At 44.0% G+C, this 13,432-nt stretch overlaps 1 protein-coding gene across 2 annotated transcripts; it reads right to left on the reverse strand.

Annotated features, from left to right (window-relative positions):
* Nucleotides 1-246: 246 nt before the first annotated feature.
* fam189b (family with sequence similarity 189 member B) lies at nt 247-11,734 on the reverse strand. 2 transcript variants are annotated; one of them, XM_037785576.1, is made up of 15 exons: nt 10,722-11,734; nt 10,179-10,464; nt 10,044-10,100; nt 8,750-8,857; nt 8,479-8,595; nt 7,434-7,541; nt 7,106-7,266; nt 6,875-6,974; nt 6,706-6,778; nt 5,639-5,936; nt 5,183-5,544; nt 5,059-5,100; nt 3,299-3,474; nt 2,430-2,576; nt 247-2,302 (listed from the first exon to the last, which is right to left on the reverse strand). In XM_037785576.1, exons 2-15 carry the CDS (start codon nt 10,410-10,412, stop codon nt 2,048-2,050), a joined length of 2,238 nt encoding a protein of 745 aa, XP_037641504.1. In that variant the 5' UTR covers nt 10,413-10,464; nt 10,722-11,734; the 3' UTR covers nt 247-2,047. The 2 variants fall into 2 exon arrangements, with proteins under 2 accessions (XP_037641504.1, XP_037641502.1); XM_037785574.1 differs by having other exon boundaries at nt 10,179-11,734.
* Between the last annotated feature and the right edge of the window lie 1,698 nt (nt 11,735-13,432).

Consider the following 13,432-nt stretch of genomic DNA (forward strand, 5'->3'; position numbering starts at 1 on the left):
TATATATATATATATATATATATATATATATATAAAAACACCCTCCTCAACTGGCTGGGCATGGGCCATGCTGCCTCAACACCAGCTGGGCTCCTCCTCCATCTCCTCTCTCCTCCCTCCAATGACTGCCAATGGATAGAAAAGGGCACAAGCCCTGAGCTATCAAACCAGGCTCACGAATTTACGAGTACAACGAACCATACAGTATTGTCTGGGACCTTTGCTGTTCATATTATGGACAAAACATCAACATAGGTATTTTTTTATTTGATGTCTATCATTTATTTCATATTTTTTAAATACATAACTTGCATTGAAAGTTTTGCCATTGACACTGCATTTAAAATCTGGAATAGGTGTCATATTTAGATACATTTATTATTCAGGTTTCAAGGCTCTATCCTGTTAAGCCTGCCATACAGATATACATTTCTTCAAATAAATAATGTTTTATGCAAGACGGGAGGTAGAAATACAGCTCAGTGCCTTAATAAGGGAGTGTATGGGTGTGCCTGTATCTGTGTGCAGGCTAAGTGTGTATGCGTGTAAATCTTTAAAATTAGGTACATACATATGAGTGTATCCAAAATGTGCCTTTACTGATATGGAGTCATTATCATCACTTAGTGAGCACACCAAAAATACTTTCCAAAGAAAAAAAACTCCAATCTGACACAAATATTACTTTAAAATCCAGTATTCAGAGCTGCCAGACCCAACATATGTTCACTGTCAGCAGCCCAAGGCTTTTTTGTTTTCATTTACCGCCCGTCCACAACCCCTGCAAGTCCGAAGAGAACCGTGTGAACACACAGTGTGAAGCCCAACCTCATAACAAATTAGTCTGTACATTTATTGCAAGAGACTCTTCATGTCATCAGAGTCACATTGCAATTTACACCTCTTATCTTACAGGATCCAGCATCGTTAGCCAGTGTCACAGATATGCCTGTGCACTCGAAACATTTTCAAACCCTATCAAAATCAAATTAGGATGCAGAGGCATATCTGGAGCCATCTGGCAGAAAACTTTGGGATCACTGCGCATCTTCGACTCTGACCTTCCCCTTCAGCTATCTATAAACACAAACACATTTCAAGTGGCTACTATCATAGGTCTCGGGTGCGAGAGGGAAAAAAGTAAGAAGCATTGTCAAAAACATGCAGATAAAGACATTCTGAGGACATGTTACGTAGTTACAACAGACGGTCAGGGTTGAATGCACAAGGTTCCTGCTGTATTCGGGAGGCTGTAGCAAAACATGCACATATGCAAATCAAACCACCGTGTCCAGGGGCCACCCACAGAAAATACATTTCAAACGCTTAGCATGTGTCTGTGGCGTGCATTATAATGTCAATGTTAAAAATGCTGGCTGCCTTATTTTTGAAGGCCAGTGTGGAGGTGGAAAAACGTGGAGAAAGTGGAAATTGCAAAAAGAAAAAAGACAACCTCATCTGTTTATCTTACATTGTACTCAGCTAACTATATGTTTATTGAGATGCATTTTTTTTTTTTACCAATGGAAGACAAAATATCATGATCGCTTCACCTGAGCGATCCTGTGGATGAGTAGCAATGTACAAAAGGGCCAGAAGCACATTGCAACTTATGTAATAGACTGAATGTACATGTGAGTAAGTGGTTGTTGTAGCATGAATGCTAGTTGAGTTCTGTCTCCAGTCTTGAGGAAAAGATGTCTCCAGATCAGTATTGAGGGAGGTGGAGTGGAGAATACAGCAGAGAAGATGCTTCTGGTTGGTTGTCTTGGATTTATTCTGTTAGAACACGGCCCAGAAATAAGCATCTAGTGACTGTTTCACTCATGTTGAACAGTGAGAGCTCTGGGTTGATGTTCAGAGTGATAAAGAGCACCACTAAATAAGGCCATTAGCACAGTTGGCTTCAGGAAATGGCGGTGACAAAGAGGAAAAGGACATGATATCTCCACTAAACTGCCTCCGGTTCTCCTTTTCATCAGCCTCTCTTATTTCATCCTGTCTTTCTTATAACCCTGTCACATCCTATTTTCCTCCTTCGCCCTCCTCACAGTGCCGACTCTGAGTAGAGAGCTCCCGATGACCCGTGCGGCGGATGCGGTGCCACTAATCGACGTAGCGACGCAGAGGACGAGGAGCTTAAATCTCCACAGCTGCGCAGGTGGATCCCCTCTGGCGCCAGACTGCCGTGGTGCCGATTGTGTCGACTGTCGCTATGGGAGTGGTGGTGTCCGCGGCGATGAGTGTGATGGGAGTGATGGTTGGGGTATCCTCGGCTGGTGGTCCAAGGGGTCAGGAACACCTGGAGTTTTTCAAGCAAAAATTTAAACGAAGAGCAGATGGCTTTACTCGCAGAAGCACTGAATCATTCTGATGTATTGACCTGGAGATAAATGGGGGAAATAAATGAATCAGAACTGGTGTCATACTTGTTCCAGAGGAAGGTGGTTGGTGGCAGAGCCCTCAACTCCACTCCTCCTCTTAGGCCCCTGCCCGGTGCTCCCAGCATGATCGGAGGAGGGCGATAGGTTGCGTTTGGAGCGCTGCAGGAAGCGAGCCACCAGACCCCGAGTCCCCTGAAGGAAAAGTAAAAAGATCAGTGAAGGGAAAGATAAAATAAGACCAGCTTTTGCTAAGACTTCCAAGTGTTTTGAGGCGTTTGTTGCTTCTCTTCATATTTGCCAACCCTCCCGATTTTCACACCTTTTTTACCTTTACGTTATCTCAACCTGTTTCAGGCACTGTACAGCGTGTATAAGCCCTACTGTTTTCACCCGGACGTCAATACTGCTACACTTAATGTCGTTTCCCGGCGGAAGAGAGCTTCTCGCGACCATAGATATACTTAGCCTACTTTTTTTTAATTTAGCCTATTTTGCCTCACATCACATCGTGCTGCACCTAAGTTGGGTTAGAAATAACGGGTTTCAGAGTGCAGTGGTGCTGTTGTCGCACTGTGTCTGAAAGGGCTTTCAGTGAGTGAGAGATGGAGAGAGAAATGGAGAGTACTAAGAGAAAGAAATACTCAAGCGGGGGCAAAAAATAAATGAAAATTGATGAATACTAGGTGATGTGATTCACACAAGTTCACGTCATAAACTCAGAATTAGGCCTATTTAACATAAAAACGCTGTTGCGGTGTACTTATTTTGTTATTTTTATTCTTTAAAAGTCACAAGACTGCAGGAAACAAAGTCTCTGAAACTCTTTTTTTTCTGGGGGAGGACCCCCAGACACCCTATTTTTTAGGTCTCAAGGTTGGCAAGTATGCTTCTCTATCAACTATTTTCAGACTAACCTTCAGGTCTCCTAGGGAACGGTGGCAGTCTTTAGGTAAACGCAGCGGTGAGGTCGGCGGAGGTTTGGAGGGGAGCTGCACCCCCGCGGCCGCTGACTTCATGCTGCCTTTCCTTGGCAGAGCTGCAGCAGGAGGCAAAGAGGTGCGGGGCAACAGACACGCCTCAGAGGACGGACCTGTGAGAGATGGAGTCAGAAAAAAAAGAGAAAGATGTTGGCCCTCATTCATCAAGTTAATGTTACGACACAAAATTAGTCTAGGGGGAGTAGGGAGTAATATAAAACTAGATGAAGAATATCAGTTTGCACATTTTCTCGTCCTTTTATTGCCAGATACAGAAGTTTAAATTGAACTTCGGGGAGAGCCGAGGCCAAAATAACAAACTAACCAGGCCTGACTAGGAATAAAAACACAATACAGAAAAAGTTACAAGGCTAAACCTAACTCTGTAAAAAAGGGGAAAGAGAAGTTAACTTAAATTTAATCAGTCACAAGAGCTCAGAATACACAAACACTCTGGGTGTAAGCCATAGACTGCATATAAAGATGGACAACGCGTCTACACTTCCTCCCACTGTACAGAAGTGAAGCCAAAATATCCCGGAAACGGGAGCTGCCATCTTGAGATTTTGACGTCATTTGGAGCCAGAGTCTGTGAAAGTCGCGAGCCGAGCACGGCCGCAGCTTGTCAGCGAGAGAGACTCACAGCTGCCAATCATGACGTCCGCAACCCCTTTTTATAGCATCAAATAACTTATTAAAACCAAACTTATTAGAAAAATGAATACTTAAACATACATCAGCATGATTAGAACTGCATAAAATTAAAGAAACCATCTATGGGGAAAAATGTATTTGACGTGCACTTTGAATTTTAGTTTGGCCCATGTCCCGTCTGCTAACATGGAGGGGGCGGGCTTTATGCCTTATTCTGTAGCAAGCCACCAGGGGGCGATCAAGATGTTTTGGCTTCACTTTTGGGGAGCTGTTATGTCGTCCATCTTTATATACAGTCTATAGGCAGCAGAAAATGGCCAAGAGGCCCAGAAGTGCTACATCTGATCTTGATCTGTATTTAAGAATTGTATCTCTGTCAGCTGTAAGATACATATCTGCTTATACTGTATATCTGCACAGTATAGTAAAGAACACTATTGGGATTACATTGTCCTCATGCTCTGCAAGAAGGAATAAGAGCATATGATTTTGTGTTGAAATGTGATGGCCATAAAGCTACCATAAAGTACAAATTAGGCTACTTAAAGTCTCAAAGATGCATGTTCATATTGTACAATAAGCACAGCAACCACTGCAGAAGCGCAACACTCATAAATGAGGATGTATCATTTGAAAATAATGTAAATGAGGAACTAGTGAGGCACATTATTGTTTCCACAGCACAATCTAATTTATCAATCTGCAATCAAATCACTGCTAATTTAGATGTTGCGGAACAGTTTCATAAATCACATGCGCACGGGGACAGATCTGCATGTCTCCTCCGCTGTTTATATCTGCGCTAGTTTCTAAGAGGGTTTTGATAAATGACGGCCATTAGGTGCAAATGTGTTGAATTGTATCTCATCTAAACAACTTAGAAGTGTTTTCTTTTGGGCTTTTTTCGCCTTTAAATGGACACTGAAATGTGAAAAGAGACAGAAAGGAAGAGAGAGGCCGGTGGTGACATGCAACTAAGCCAGATTTGAACCCAGGATGTTATGAGACTTAGACAACGTAAAGCTGTAGCTAAAAGCTCTTACCTGTGTCTATAGATACTTTGCTGTATCCAGAGCCAAAGTCAACTAGAGAAGAGGAGACACAAAGACAGGTTTATATATTGAAATAGTAATGTGGGAGATATGCTCCTTTTAGTGTCCGACTTACCTGTATCAGTTGAGGAGCCGAGGCCTGGCTCGCTGTGTGACCTTACAAGACATGGGAGCCCTTCACTGTTCCTTCTTACACCCTCTCCATCCTTCCCACCATTCCCAGCCGCTCGCCGAAGGTGCAATGGTGTGCCCGGGATGGGTGGCCCATTACCCTGACCACCGCTCTGCTCAATGGCAGCTGAGGACGATGAAATGGGAGGAGCAGGGGAGTTTGGGGTAGCTCCTTGGCTTGAGAGAGTGGAGGGGTGGACTCGAAACTCTGGGATGGAGGATCGCTGTGGAGAGGGGGATTTCCCTATTGCCTCCAGCTGGGAACAGCTACTAGCCATCATAGCTTGGCGACGCAATACTGGAGACCTGCAGGATAAAACAAAAATAACACCATCTAACTGTAGAGCTCTTACATTATTAAATTGTGTCTGTGTGTCTGTGTGTGTGTGTTTGTCTTAACCTGTATGTGGGGGTCGCTGTGCTGGGCGAAGAGCAGGAGTTGGACCTCTCTCCTCTGATGAAGCGCCGGGCTCTCGGCCCTCCTGCCAGAGGACTCTCTGGCGTCTGAGACGGGGGACCGCGAAAGCTGATGTACTCCCCACAGTCTCCTCCATCCCCCCCCTCACCGACGTTCCTGTTGCCCCTCTCTCCATGGGGCCTCAACCCGACTTCCATCAGACAGGAGTCCTCAGAGGGGGAGGAATCATCGGGGATGTCCACGATCTCTGACATCAACAGAGATCCACTGTCCATGGACACTAGGGGAGTAAGAACATATCGATACACTTGAGTATCGCGATATTATGTTTGGTGATACTGTATCGATTCGCAAAAAACCCCAAAAACAACTCAATTTTTAATTGATTATTTACATGCAAAGATTCGTGACCGGATTCTGTGACAAGAGCATCTCAAAATTCCCAAATTTCCTTTCAGCACAATTGTTGACATTTTAAAGGCACAGTGTAGGATTTGGCGGCATCTAGGGGTGTGGTTGCAGATTGCAACCAACTGAGTACCCCTCCGCTCACTCCTCCCTTCCCAAGACTGCGGTAATGTGAGCCGCCGAGTGCAAAACCGTGGTAACTCCGTTACTCGCTTAGAGGCCATCCTTATCATAATAACACTACTTTAAGAGCAACGGAAGTCAGACGGCAGCTGGCGATACCACGGTTATGCCCTCTGCGGCTCACGTTACCGCAGTTTCACAAGCGTGTCTGAGAACTACGGTGGCCTTCAGGTAGCTAACGTAAAAACGCGAAAGGCCCTTTCCAGAGCCAGTGATTGGTTTGTCCGTTCTGGGCTACTGTAGAAACATGGCGGAGCAACATGGAGGACTCTGTGAAGAGGATCTGCTCCCTATGTAGATATGAAGGGCTCATTCTAAGCTAACGAAAACACAACGATTCTTAGTTTCAGGTGATTATACACTAATGAAAACATAGTTATACATATTATATTCCATTTCTACTAATAGATCCCCCAAAATGTTACACACTGTTCCTTTAAAACTCCACATCTTCTCACCTTCTCCGCTGAAGGCAGTAGAAGTTCCTCTCTCTCCAGACAGCTCAGTGCCGTTGGGGTCAAACACTGTTGCCTTGACAGTCAAAATAGACAAGGATCAGCATAAGACATCACACATAACATGCACACAAATACACACAAATATACACACACATACACACATCCTCACCTGGCTTGCAGCTCTTTGTCCCATCACAGCCTCATAAGGAGGGGGGCAGTCAGTGGGGTAGAGAGGAACAGGGCTCTCCATGGAGCCGTTATAGGTGATGCTGGACGTTAACACAAAAACATTAAACAATCATTTTCTTGTACACTCTGTACAATGTGTGTGTGTTCTAATCACATGCATGGCCATCACATACTGCACACAAGTGGTGTATAATAATAATAAGTGTGGTACCTCTGAGCGTCTGTTTCAGAGCTGCAGGTATACTCAGGAGGATAGTAAGGGGGCGGAGGGATGGGTGGGACAAACTCCTCAAAGTCCATGATGTTGGTCAGGAAGGCGTCCTGAGGAGTGGTGCATTCTGGGTTGACTGAACGAGAGCGGTGTGGGGCCAGCTAGGTAGGGAGGATGGGAAACACATCAAGATCATACGACACATTGATGTAATGGGTTACAACATTTCTTGATGTAAGTCTGTTCTCAAATATGCAGCTGTGTGGTTTATTGCTGAGTAAAAAAAAGCCAGTGTGGTGAATGTAAAATGTGCTGCGTCTGTACTCACCAGGTGCACGAGGTCCAGGGAGAATATATGGATACTGCAGGTCACAGTGGACAGAGTACAGATGATGGTGGAGAGGATGCTGAGACCGCATGCACTGAACAAAAGGTCCTTTAGAGAAATAAGCATTCAGAAAATCAAAATCTGACATAAACACAACATAAAAGGCAATTTATTGGTGGGAATATGTCATATTTATACGATAGGTTCACAATTTTTCAATAGTCAGGTGCCCATAAAAACACTGAAACAGGTTTTGTTTTTCCCTGGACAGTGATTTCTTATAACAAAAAGATTGAATTTTGTACTAAAAACACTATAACTTTGGAAGATATCCACTTTATTCGTCTAACTCAGCTGGCTGAAGCTTCATATTAGTGTCAGATAAACTTTTGAATACATTTTTTGCGCAAAACAAGAACTTTGTCCTCCATCACTTACATTGTACATTAGGGATCTTTAAGTGGCCAGTATGAACATGAGGAATGATTACAGCAAGAAAAAGCTGTTTCAATGTGGGGACCTAATCTCTATAAACAACGGGTAGGCGACAGGACAAGACTTTGGCATTGGAAGCGTTTTGGTGTCTGTTTTGTAGTCGCAGTAGTATTGACCAATCACGTTCGAGCAGGCTTTATTTGAATGCAGGTCCATGTGACGAGCAAAAGAGGCGGAACGCACCGACTATCGTCTGGCAATAATCTAAATTTGTATTGGTTCAAAATCATCTTGTAAACTGGCTACTTTTGAAACAATCCGTTCATACACATTATCTCTCAATTCCAACTCCAGTCTCGCATCTCAAGTTGCTAATCGGACTGTAAACAATGAGCAATGCACGGAAAAGGAGGTCTTGGCCTGGATATCCACTGGCTGCATCGGAACCACATAATTATATTTATCTGCCGTCAGACCGAAAGCCGATGGATTCTGGGATTAGTGGGCACCTGACTATTATTTTAAGACAGTCTTGATTAAATTGTGGATCTCTCCTTTAATGGTTAACCTGGGTGATAAAATCACCAGTATAGAGACACATCCTACCCACCTTCAGCTGATGCCTGACTGAGTGACAGTCAGCGTTCAGGTAGAGGACCAGGGTCTCCTCTTCTGTGATGGAGCAGGAGTGAGTGGGCGCGCAACACACACACAGCCCGTTCTCCACCTACACACACATTCCCACAAACAGAAGACTGGTGAGAAGCACTGAACTGCACACTAAAAAACATATTCACAATTATTCCTGACACGTTCCCCAATGCATTTAGGGCATTTCAGCACGAGGCAGCAGAAAACAACACTTGCATATTGTTGTGTACCTGGCAGGTGAGCATAGACTTGACCATCTGTGCGTTCTGACAGGAGAGCATGGAGCCGGCCAGACTGAGGATCACACACACTGCAGACAGCAGCATGAACAGTGACACCTGTGGGGGAGAACACAGAGCCATGTTTGGATTTGGAGCAAGGTGTCACAACTTGTGCCATGGAGAGCTGAGAGTTTTATTCTTCCGGCCTAGGACTGTGCCAGGTTTATTTCACTGATAAACAGACCTTCAGCCAGAGAGGAGGAACTAATCAGTGAAGTGCCTGGATTGGTTTTTGGATGGACACTTTTCTGCCCTCCATGTCATGGCCAGATAAACCACCCCCACATGTGTTGTGTTACTTTGTAATTTTACTGAATTAATACATGAATATACATAATATAAGCTCAGACTAAAATAGTATTGTATTTATGTAAAGATATACAAACATTTTTATAAGAACATTTTGACACAGGATCCCTTATAGGGCTGACCTGAATGCTTCAAAGCCAAAGTAATTGACTTCCAAATCAGTATTCAATTTATTTACAATATATATATATCTAGTATAAGTATGTAATAATATTGCATAAATCCCAAAATAGCCCATGAAATAAGGAATAATCCCACAACATTACTCATTATTCATATTCAACATAAATTCATATTTGTTATTCTCAAACGGATATCGCTGTTTGTTGTGTGTAGAAGTGTGTGTGTGTGTGTGTGCAAAGTATTGTGGCAGCGGCACTGAAACAAGGGAGATGGAGACAGACAGACAGAAGAACATGTCAACCTGCGGCACTGCGCTGCGCCACGAAGCTACGAATATCTTTGAATATTTCTCACCGAAGTTTCAAAGCCCGAAAAAATGGTATTCGGGACAGCCCTAAAAATGCAGAACCCACTTTACGGCTCTTTCGCTTTTCAACTTCTGTTTCTAAAGCCAAGAATAAACTTTGACTCTCAGCTTTTAAGACAACATGGAGGAGAAGTCCTTTAAGTGCTCAGAAAATAATAGAAATTTGACCTTGTACAATTCCATGACAACTCCATCTGCTGACGAAGATCATGTGATATAATTGAACGCTCCAGAGCAGCTACTAAAGGGACCTTGTGGCTGTTTATATCATTTAGTGGTGCATATTCCTACACTAATTTGCAATTAATTAAATAACCATAACCTGGTTGGCACAACTGGGGTTTTTGGGGCCCATGTAGGTATTGGGGACCTCCTTACCCTGTTGGTAATCCAGCATTGGCACAGTTTTACAGCTATATAGCTAAGAGACTTGAATATACATACCACCAGTGTCAGAGGTCTCCTCCATGAGATTATTCCAACTATCCCTGATGCGACCACCTGCAAACAGACACCACACACATCAGAAAACACACCCTTGCTGTAATACTGTATGTTTCCAGTCAGATTTACACTTACAAAGAAGCCAGCCCAAAATGGACAGGACTGCCTGACGCGGGCTGAGGAGGTGAAGGCCATGCTGGTGAAAGAGAAGGCCAGGACCATGGCCCCCAGGCCCAGGTGGCACAGTCCCAGGTACAGGAGCAGCCTGGCCCCGCCGGGCCCCCGGCCCGACATGCCCCTGCGGCTGTCTGACCAGCCTCGAGACCCCGAGGCTGAAGCCACGCTGCTGGAGTCTGACGGCGAAGGCATGTCAGGCTCGTCGGTGTGGGTGTGTGTGGAGGAGGCTGGGAGATGCTTTACTCTGGGTTCATAAAACAAAAAGTTCAGCTGTGTGGGCAGAAGTGCAGGCGAGTAGAAGAGGGAGAGACATTTAATAAATGCTGCCTCCAGAGCTCCACTCTGTCACAATTATGCACCAAGCTCCCCACTGGCAGGTGCCATAGGTTCTGCGCAATGCCCCATGGTGCGCACTGTAGTCCAGTGAGTGAGTCCAAGAACTCTGTCAGCAGAAAGTTGAGAATTGAGCAGCCACTACACACTCACAGCCACCGTACTCACCTCTCTTGACGTTTCAGCCATGAAGATAGATTCAGTCAATACAGTGTCTCTGTCAGCCCATGCAGTTCACAGGCCACTATAAAGTCTATACCAGTCTCTGATTAAAACACAATCAAAATGGGGCTATAGTTTAGACATCACTGTTACACTCATTTGCTTTTTTGCTGCTCCATCATCTGCCTTCCACCTCTCCCTCCTCTCTCGCCAGTGGCATTGCGGTAACTGGAGACCCGAGCAGCAGGCCGCAGATTTTTTTTAAAGCATCCCAAAGAAAGCAGCTTTTTCGCCCCCAGCAGAGAGAGATGACATGAGCCGGTCAGTCCGTGTGTCCAATCAGGAGGAGCAACATCCGAACATGTGCGCTCCCTCCCCTCCTGTTAACCTTATGTCAGGTCCTCATCCTGTCACGGAAGAGATGATGAAGACGGTGTAGCAGATCACAGCCCACAAGATCACATCGGTACTAATTAGCTCGACGTGAACAGGAAATAAATATCCTCCATCGATTTTCAAACTGCACCAAAAATAGCAGCCAGGCTGGAATTAGCCTCTTATTTCCTCGCAGGTTTTCGATCTTTGACAACTCCACCTCGGGGGTTTTGCGGTGGTCCACACACGCACCTAGACCCCCCTCCTCCTCCTCTTCCTCCTCCCCCTCTTCCCTCCCTGCAGTCACGCGGGCATCCCGTTCAGCCCGTGTGTTTGTGTGTGTGTGTTATGTATCCCGGACGTTTACCTCACTGCCTCCCACCAGACGTCACATGAACATAACAACATCGCCTACCTATGTCCGGGATAGCATCTTTAAATCCATCCAGGTTGATTAGTGATTCTTCTTCTTTTTTAATTGGCTCCCATCCCTCCCTCCTCTGCCCTCACGCCTCTGGTCCTCGGTACAGCTCTCCGGCAGCACTGGTGAGAGAGCAATGTATCGTGTTTTGCAAACCGAAACCTGCCCCAGCGTGATGACAAGGCACGCAGTAAACGTGCAGGCCAGACTTGAAGATGCGGCAGAGCGTCGTGGTGCTGATGCTGGAGAGGAGGGGCGGTTGCCTAGCGACAGGCTCCAGCTCCTGCTGCTGCAGCAACGAGGAGGAGAAACTGTCACTGTGTTGGGAGGATAGAGGTTAAAAAGAAGGCAACGGGGGTCCTAGTTGTGAGAATGGGTGTCCCATACAGATGCCTGGTCTAATTTAAGCCTGTATTAAACAACACTGTCAACAGACATATTTCCTTTAGTGTCCTTGAGACACAAAGCCACTGTCTGCTCTTTAACTGTAAGCTGCCTGACTGTCTTAATTATGTTGGTCTTTAAACCTGCAGTAGGCAGTATATTTTTGGCATCATTGGGCAAACATTCCACAATAACCTTTCAGCATGTTGTAATTCAAGTGTTCTGAGAGAAAACTAGACTTCTGCACCTCCTCATGGCTCTGTTTTCAGGCTTTAAAAAAATCAGCAAAAAAAGGATAACAAAATGTCATAATTTCCAACTTTTCAAATATGAGGATTTGATGCTTTTCTTTATGATCTTGATAACAAATTGAATAATTGGACTCTGGGAAATAATAATGACCGTTTTTTACTATTTTGTGACACTCTTATAGATTAAACAATTAATAGGTTTATCAAGAATGTAGTTGACAGATTAAGCGGAAGGAAGCAATAGTTGGTATATGAATAGTTAATTTCCTTGATGACAGAACAATAAATGCTGAATGTATAGGATGATTTAAAGTGCGGGTATAAGCAGTATATTTTTGGCATCATTGGGCAAAAATTCCATAATAACCTTTCAGCATATTGTAATTCAAGTGTTCTGAGAGAAAACTAGACTTCTGCACCTCCTCATGGCTCTGTTTTTAGACTTTAAAAAATCTAGCTCATTACGGTAGACTTTGGCCAATCACAGGTCTTTTCAGAGAGAGAACATTCCTATTGGCTGTTCATTCAATGGAGGCAGCTGTAAATCACTCACGAACTCCGATCAAACGCTCAAACTAGGCAGCGCTGATCAAATATGAATCAATATTTACTGTAATGCCTATTTCTCGCCACAAATCAGAAACATCTTGTAGTGCACTGTTTCGCTGTAAAATGAGATAGTTTGCTGCGGCTGGTGGGCGGTGCTTGGTATTTCCTCAACTGATCTCAACATGGCTGCCTGGTCACATTTTATAAAAATAACTTTCTTTAATCATATTTGCTCCATTTCTACCCACTGCTGCTTTAGGTATGACAGTAATGAACCTGAGTGGTTAAACAGCCACAAATGGCTACGACCACTCTGAGTCTGGCATTGATGTAGATTTTCTTGAAGATCTAGTAATTGTTAACTTATTACTGTTTTGTTTGATTTAATGATGTCTTGATACACTGCTGCTTGTTTTTAACTGGGCCTGTAAAGTGTCATTGAGTGCTTTGAAAGGCACCTTTAAATAAAACGCACTATTATTATTATTATTACAAAATAACATGTACATTTCTAAAACAGATCATAGCATTGACCGAGAAGTTATACAAAATAATACAAAAACAATACACATCTGAGTTCCCTTCCTTTTTTCCTATTAAAGGGTGTTTTGGGGTGTTTTTCTTTATCCAAATTGAAAAAAAAAGTCATTTGTAATTTTGGGCTGTATAAATAAAATTGACTTTCCAACAAACAGTTTCAAACTATAAAACACACTCATCGTGTTTTATTGTTTAGC

This window comes from Sebastes umbrosus, chromosome 11 (assembly GCF_015220745.1).
Source record: "Sebastes umbrosus isolate fSebUmb1 chromosome 11, fSebUmb1.pri, whole genome shotgun sequence".
Classification (NCBI taxonomy): Eukaryota; Metazoa; Chordata; class Actinopteri; order Perciformes; family Sebastidae; genus Sebastes; species Sebastes umbrosus.